This window comes from Glycine soja, chromosome 12, assembly GCF_004193775.1.
Source record: "Glycine soja cultivar W05 chromosome 12, ASM419377v2, whole genome shotgun sequence".
In the NCBI taxonomy this organism is placed as follows: Eukaryota; Viridiplantae; Streptophyta; class Magnoliopsida; order Fabales; family Fabaceae; genus Glycine; species Glycine soja.
The window spans coordinates 2,357,181-2,364,857 of NC_041013.1; the positions used below are offsets into that span (position 1 = coordinate 2,357,181).

Sequence of the window (7,677 nt, forward strand, 5' to 3'; positions counted from 1 at the left end):
TTTTATTTCCATATTGCATCAATTGCATCTACTGCCACCTTCATTGAACATATTGCCAATACAATACAACACATAACACATGGTACAATGTCAAAGATTGCAACATTAGGATTGGCCACTTGCAAACTTTGGACAGACTAGTGACTATCGCTATTAGCCAAATAACACTGACTGGTACGAACAAACAGCTAATAATAACACAGCGTGATATTTTAATCTATCAAAAAACTCTCACGATACTAAATACACTTATTTTCATATGGAACAAAAAGAATTCTCTCTGATCCCACATCATAAAAAAAACTAATAATAACAGTACATGGAGGCCTAAATGGAATTAAAAACAAATGGCCCTCCTTTATTGGAAAAATGAGTTTTAACTATCAGATAGGACAAGTCACCTTGCTGACGGATACTGAGATATCACTTGAGCATAAAGTTCATCAATCCCAGGAATGTCATACCATTCTGAATCACTGCCTATTTGATGTTCCTAAGGATTTCTTGGGCTTCTTGCTCGTGGAAATCTTGGTGTAAATATTCTTGGTTCTGATTGACAACAGAATGTCTAAGAAGAATCCAACAATGCATGCTCCAGTCATGACAATAAAGACTAGCCTGTAACAATGACCTCCAACACATGTGTTGCCTCCTCCCTCTGTTGTAGTTGCCTCCATATCATAGAGTATGCCAGCAAGCAGACCAGAGAAAAGGAAAGAACCGAGAGGAAGGTTAAGGATGAGAATGTTATAGATGAGACCATAATATTTGAGTCCAAATAACTCTGAGGCTGTTGGGACTGTAATGGCAAGCCTCACTCCATAACACATGCCAACTAAAATAGACCCAATGTATAGGGAACCTGGCATAGCCATGGCCAGGAGTATGTAACCTACCGCCATTAGAAGCTGAGATGCTGCATTCCAAAGAGGCCTAGGTGTTGCAGCTTTCCTGTAAAGAATATTTTGAATTCAAAATTAACATAGACAGTTTAAACTTGATGAACCAACAGTAATAGTTAGAACTTCAAAAGGATCATTCTTGTCTTGCTACAGAGAGTCTAACAAAACAGAGAATCTAACGCCGATGTAGTATATTTCCATATAACCAGCATTTAACACTAATTCCATCGATAAATTACAGCATTTGAGGAATGAGGATATATAATAAGGATTTGCCATTGCAGAGTTAAGCCCTTAGATGGACAATTATACTTAAAGGACACACACATGACATACCAAACCGTGACAATTTGATTCTTACTATAATTGACCGATCATGCTCGAAATCAAGACAAACAAATTAGTACCTAACTTTTTTCTGTGTCTCGACAAAAGTTACGTTCAAGTACTATATCATTAAGATTGAAATCTATCATAAAAACTTTTAATGCAGACATTGTTGAATAGACATAAATCTCAATAATGTTAAGCTTATTATAAGATATAATATATAACATGTGATTAAAGGACAATGTAATAATAAATAAATCAAAAACAAATTTGAAATAGAAAAGAATAGAACTTTTAAAAAAAGAAAGTAGTGCAACAAGTTCAAAAGGAAATTAGGGAATGAAATATTTAAAGTCAAAATAGGCAACTTACGTTAAAAAAAAATGGTACTCTTATGTTTATATTTAGCATTTTTTCTTTGCAAAAAATATAAGAATGCAAAAATAGTAAATGAAATCCCTTCATTTTTTTATTAACAAGAAAAGAGTAACCTGTAAAGTGAAAATAACAGAAATAATGTGAATAAGTAAACAAGAAAATAGCAGAAACCGTAAATATCTACGTTATTCCCACGAATATTTTAACAATCCAATAAGTAAATGTAAATGTAAATGTATGATTAGACAAATGATTCTTAATAAATGTAAATATGGTTAAGAATATGCGGTGTTTCAAAATCACAAATTCAAAAAATAAACTACTACTCCAACTTATAAAGTTTCTCTAACTTATTTGAATAAACTGTACTCATAAAATTGATCTAAAAAACACTCGCGGAACACGTTGTTGGGCAAAAGTATTATATTGATAATTTCCTTCAAGAGAAAGAGAAAGAGGAGGGGGAAAAAGTTAAGTAAAAGGTGCATAAATTAGTCTCATAAAAATGCAAGTTGGTCCAGTCAAAAATTTTAAAAAGAAAAATGCAAGTTGGTTGATACTAGTACTTAATACAGTAGTATTTCTTTCATTCCTGATTACAACATCTTTTTTCATAAACAAATTTGTTTTTTTTCTTTTTTTTATAAGATTTTTTCTGATTTTTAAATATATTAATTATTTTTTTATTCAATTATTCATTCTTTAAAATATTAATGAAAAATAATTAAATAGATAAAGAAATAAAAAATAATAATGTAAATAATTGAGAAATTTAATATAATTAATAAAATTAATTATTTTTTGAAGAAATATGAATTAATGAAAAAAAATCTTATAATAAAAAATAAAGAAAGTAACGATAAGACTTGATTGATGATTTGATGGCTTGTTCGAAAAAGAAAAAAGGACTTACTTGATGGTGAACTCCGAAACGGTACCCGAGATTATCCGTCCGAAAAACCCGAAAATACTTGTCAAAGACAGAAAGAGCGAGACATCTGGGTATCCGAGCGCCAACCCGATTTGACCCATATTGTTCATCACTGCCAAACCCGTCCCAACCCCACACAAAAACGACACGAACAAGATCCAAAAATCTACGCTTCTCAGCGCCTCCACTATCGTGTGCTCCTCACCCACCTCCGGCGCCCTCTTCACTATCTCCGCCTCTTCCTCCGCCACCACGCCTTCATTCTCCTTCTCCGGAATCTGAAGCAACGGCTCCTTCAGCCTCTGCCTCTCCACGTCATTTCCCCCTCCGAGCCGTCCCTTCAAGTACGAGTACACCGGGATCCCCAACGGCGAAGCCAGCATCACCACCAAAACCGCCACAAACAATCTTGACACCAACATGCTAGGGCTGGGGATGAACCCATACGCCAACAGAAAAAGCGCCACCGCCACCGCCACCACGTTGAAGAAGCCGAAGTACTTTACCTCTTCGCCGTCGTCATCACCGGCGGAGACGTCGGGGGGAGTCTCCCGGAGGAAAAACACACCGGTGAGGCAAACTGCGAAGGGAATGACAGAGAGCATGATGAGGAAGGAGCCAGGGTCGTCGGCGAAGAGCGCGGAACAGAGAGTAGTGAATATCGCAGTGCTCAAGCCTACAAAGCCTTTCAGAATCCCCGAAACGGGTCCTCTGTTTGAACGGAAGTTCCGAATGCATGTTACCAAAACGGCAGTGTTCATCCAAGTGGTGCTGTTGCCTCCCATGCAGAGAAACACGCACAGCTGCGTTGTAGCAAAGACGACGACCAATGATTGGTTTGGGGAGAGAATAAAATGAAAGGCGATAAAACAAGTATATATACCTGCCAGTAAGGGAGGGGCTGAATTCTCTGGCTAACAACGAGCCATTGGGCTCCGTAGCCAATAAGGCCTTCGACGGAGCCAATGAGGAGAATAGCCCAAGTGGGGAAGCGGTCGGAGGCGAGGCCCGCCAGAAGCCCAAAGGCTTTGCCAACGTCTTTAGCGACGGAGAGGTTGTTGAGTTGGAGCTGAGTGAGGTGCATGAGGGATTTGAGGGCGTCGGAGTAGTTTGAGAAAGTGTAGTTGTTGCCGGAGATGCATTGAATCCACACGGCCGCCACGAAGCCCAGCCATTTGCTGCTGCTGCTGCTTGAAACATAGCTGCTAGTGCTGCCCATCGCTTTAATCCACATGGAGAAATGGAGGACGCATGTGTTCTACTTATAACAATGTCACCAAAGTTTCCTCTGTCCTTCTCCGTAACGTTGAATATTAGTGCCTATTGCTGGGAACCGTGGAGGATTTTTTTTCCTTCTTTTTTTTTTTATTTCTAGTCTCTTTTTCTATTAAATAAATTAGACAACGAAAATAAACCTTATAAATACATGCAAATAATGTATCTCCTTACTCCTCCGTGGTCATTAATTATCATTTGTCGGATTCATATCGCTCCTGTTTGGATTTTTGAACATTGATATTTTTTCTGAATAGTCGGTAACTCTGTAAGTTTCGTGGGACCAAACTTGGCCTTGTCCACTTGATTTTTCATGGTTGTTGACATTTTCACAATAACGGAATTCAAGGAAAATAGAAACTTTCCAATTCAGACATGGAAATGATATACGATATAGGTTTAGTTCAACTTTCATGGAATATTATACGTGTAACTTTGGAATTTCATTTGTTTAATTTGGTTGCTTATGTTTTTAAATAGTGTCATTTTAATTCATCTTTTAATGTTCAAGTATTGACGTGACAATAGAATGTCAATATGTATCTATCCATTCCCATTGATTAAAGTAAAATTAAGAGTAAAAGTCATTCATCAAAGTGAAACCGAGCCTTTGAATCTTAAAGCAATGTCTTGGGTTGTGTTGGTAAATATTTATGTTTTAATTTAAAATTTATAAATATATATTAATTTTATTTTATAAAATAAAATATTTATTTTAGATTTTTTTAAGATTTTGTTTTAATGAGTCAACTAGTTTCTTATGTTTATTGTGACAACTGTAGGTTCGTTTTTCAACGGTCATATTTTGTTGTTGCAAAATGACTATATATTTTTTTTCCTCCTTTCTAAAAAGAGGACAGAACTACAGTCTCATCTTTTACTCCCAAAATTTTCTATTTCTTTTCTTATAAAATAATTTATTTCTTAAGAGTAAGAGCATTGGTGTTCATAAGATTCGGGGATCCTTTCGCTGCACACGATCGGAACCAACGGGTTGTCGTATCTTGGGAGAGGAGCGCAATCAAATTTTCCTACCAGTGCAGTGGGGCGTTTTCTCTCTAAGGATAGCGTTTACGCGCTTCAACCCAGGCTATATCTTTCTTCCCTTAATTTTTTTTCTTGTGTTTATTGTATGTTATAATGCATTACTTATGTGTTGTCAATTAAATTTATTTTACTACTGTTATTTTGTTATTTAATTCAAGACTGTGCATTTTCTTCGTATTTATTTTCTTTCATTTTTATTTTATTTTCCAACAGGTTGAAGGCCTTGAATTGAAAAATAATTGAGAAAAAAGATTTCACTAAAAAAAAATAGATGTCTTTTTTGCTTTAAAAATAAATTATAAGAGTTTTGACATATGACTCAGTTTCTAATTATTCAATTTTTATCTCTATATTTTTCAAATTTGCCCTATTTTTTAATAAAAGAATTATGGCCCAATTCTTAGTTATTCAACTTTTCTGTCCATGTATATTTTAAATAAAGCAATTTTTATCATTGTAATAACCTGAAAACCAACATGTAGGGAGTGTTTAAAAAAAAACTACTATAACACCAAAGGAATATATCTTAATCCGTTGAATATGATGTGCTATATTTGATTCGTATGTTTCAAAATAACATATAAACATGAACAAAATACAATTATATATAGTATTTAAAGGTTTTTTAAAGAAAGGAGTTTTAAAGTGTAAACATCAACTATCCATTTTTTATTTACTAACAAGCCCATAAACCAACTAGTATAGAGTTATTTTAACTTGTTTCATAATATTCCATCTATGTTTTAAGCGTACAATTGCATTAAATAGTAAAAAAAGAAAAAAATTTATCACCTTTAATGATTTTATTCAACTTGAACTGAATTGTCTTTCATAAAAAATACATGTAATAGTAGTCTAGGTATTTATAAAAGAATTAGTGTTTAAAAGAAAAGCGTGTATATGAAGTAAAAAAATTTAAAATGTGTGAATAAAAAGGTAACAAAAAAAAAGTAACCAATTTTGAGAAAAAATGGAAATTGGAGACTAAAAGTTTAAAGAAAAAATCAACAAAGGTAAGAAAATGTTGATGGATGACTTTTGTCTTTAATCCGAAAAACTCGTATTTTTTTCAAGGTTTTGATGTTTTAAATCTTAAATTTTTTAGTACCGTTGCTCAATGTAAAACATTATTTTGATACTTATTGGAAGTAAGGTGGAAATTAACACACAGGAAAATGTGACAAAAGCAGTTTCAAATTTGTTCAAACATGTATTGTGATTTGTGACAAAGATCTTGTGAACGCCAACAAGTTCTTCCCAGGAAAACTGAAACAAATGGACGCTGTTGCTGAGAAAGTTTCATTTTTTCCAAGTGGGAATTTAATTCCAAAACGAAAAAAGTTGCAACTGACGTGCAACTTCTTATTTGTCTACGATGTCGACTATCCAGAGTCACATTTATTCAAAAGAAAAGGGCAAGTGGACTAGTGCCTAGTGGGGCTTCGTTTAGATTTTGATGGAATTTTTTTTTTCTGTTTGTTGATAATGTATGCCAAGCCAGTTGAATTTTATACAACAAAAATGTATCTATTAATTTAGAAAATTACATAAATTTCTATTTTAAGTTGAAACGTTAAAAATACATCGATTGATAAAAAAACGTTAAAATACATATATTTTAGAGAAAAAAATATAATTAATAATGGAATTGTCCTTCAATAGTAACGTTTAAACGTTTAACACTTCAATAAAATTTTCTGTTTTTCTGAGAGCAAGCAACAATTTTTTTTTAAAGGAAAGCAACAATTTCATTGTGACGTTGCTTTCTCCTTTAATATTATTGGGTCACCTAAAAATGTTATGAGAAAAAGAATCGGAGAAAAGACCAGCTACGTAGAAACGTCAATGCCATCATACCGATACTTTGTTTAATGCTTCACTCCAACATATTTTTAGGTTCTTTTATAAATGAAGTCTTTTTAAAATTAATAAAAAATAATAGAAAAGGACGAATTTCATTTACCAGGAAAAAAAAAACACCTTGATAGTCATTACACTAGACTAATTGATGATAAAAATATATAAACAAATTAAATATTTTTTCTCAAAACCTAAAACAACAGCTTGAATCGCCTTAGATCGACTTGGGTCTACCCAAGTTTAATAGATAAATGAATTTCATACTTGTCCGTAACTTTAAACGTTTAATTGCATTTTTGTTTCAATTTAACTGATGAGCAATTTAGGTCTTTTAATCGTTTTTATTTTTATTTAGTACTGTAAATATTTTAAGTGCGTTGATTAAATTCTTCTATTATTTCTCATTACTTTAAAGTTTAAACCTTTAATTTTTTATTTTTTATTTACAGAATTAAAAGACCATTTCGAACAAATCCACCTTTGAAAAATGACCAGCATCCACACTAGGCCGAAAACAGATTCAACTTCCAATTATTGCTAGCCTGTTTTTTATTTGGAAAATTATAAATGGACGCTCCATAATCCATATGCAGATATGCTAGTTAACATCCAGAGAGAGAAAGAAAATAAAAGTATAATATTAATATGTGATATGATAAATAAAAAAAGGAGATATGAAAAATAATAAATGTCAATGTAATTTTCAAAATAATGAAATGTTCAAATATTGACACCTTTTTATTTTGTGTCTGAAGGACTCTCTAATCACATCTAAGCACCAATCTTCAATTCTTATCCAAATTGTAGAATAAAGTTAGAACGTCACCTAATTTTAATTATACATGCTTTAAATGAGCCACAGGTTCATTCAAAAATTTAATTATGAAAGTTAAACTTGTAGGTTGTAGCTATTTAGTTATTTAATTTTTTTTAAACATATAGAGTCGTAGCAAT

General features: G+C 32.9%; 1 protein-coding gene across 1 annotated transcript; it reads right to left on the bottom strand.

The window, feature by feature from the left end:
* Nucleotides 1-3,853, bottom strand: LOC114379807 (protein NUCLEAR FUSION DEFECTIVE 4-like). Its single transcript, XM_028338541.1, has 3 exons — nt 3,425-3,853; nt 2,524-3,344; nt 1-951 (listed from the first exon to the last, which is right to left on the bottom strand). Exons 1-3 carry the CDS (start codon nt 3,773-3,775, stop codon nt 474-476), a joined length of 1,650 nt encoding a protein of 549 aa, XP_028194342.1. The 5' UTR covers nt 3,776-3,853; the 3' UTR covers nt 1-473.
* Between the last annotated feature and the right edge of the window lie 3,824 nt (nt 3,854-7,677).

Excerpts from the sequence above, each read along its gene's own strand:
- LOC114379807 (XM_028338541.1), bottom strand. The coding sequence starts at position 3,775 with ATGTGGATTAAAGCGATGGGCAGCACTAGCAGCTATGTTTCAAGCAGC. Across the intron at positions 3,345-3,424 it reads AGCCCCTCCCTTACTGGCAG|CTGTGCGTGTTTCTCTGCAT; the intron begins GTATATATACTT and ends GCTACAACGCAG. Across the intron at positions 952-2,523 it reads GTTTCGGAGTTCACCATCAA|GAAAGCTGCAACACCTAGGC; the intron begins GTAAGTCCTTTT and ends TATTCTTTACAG.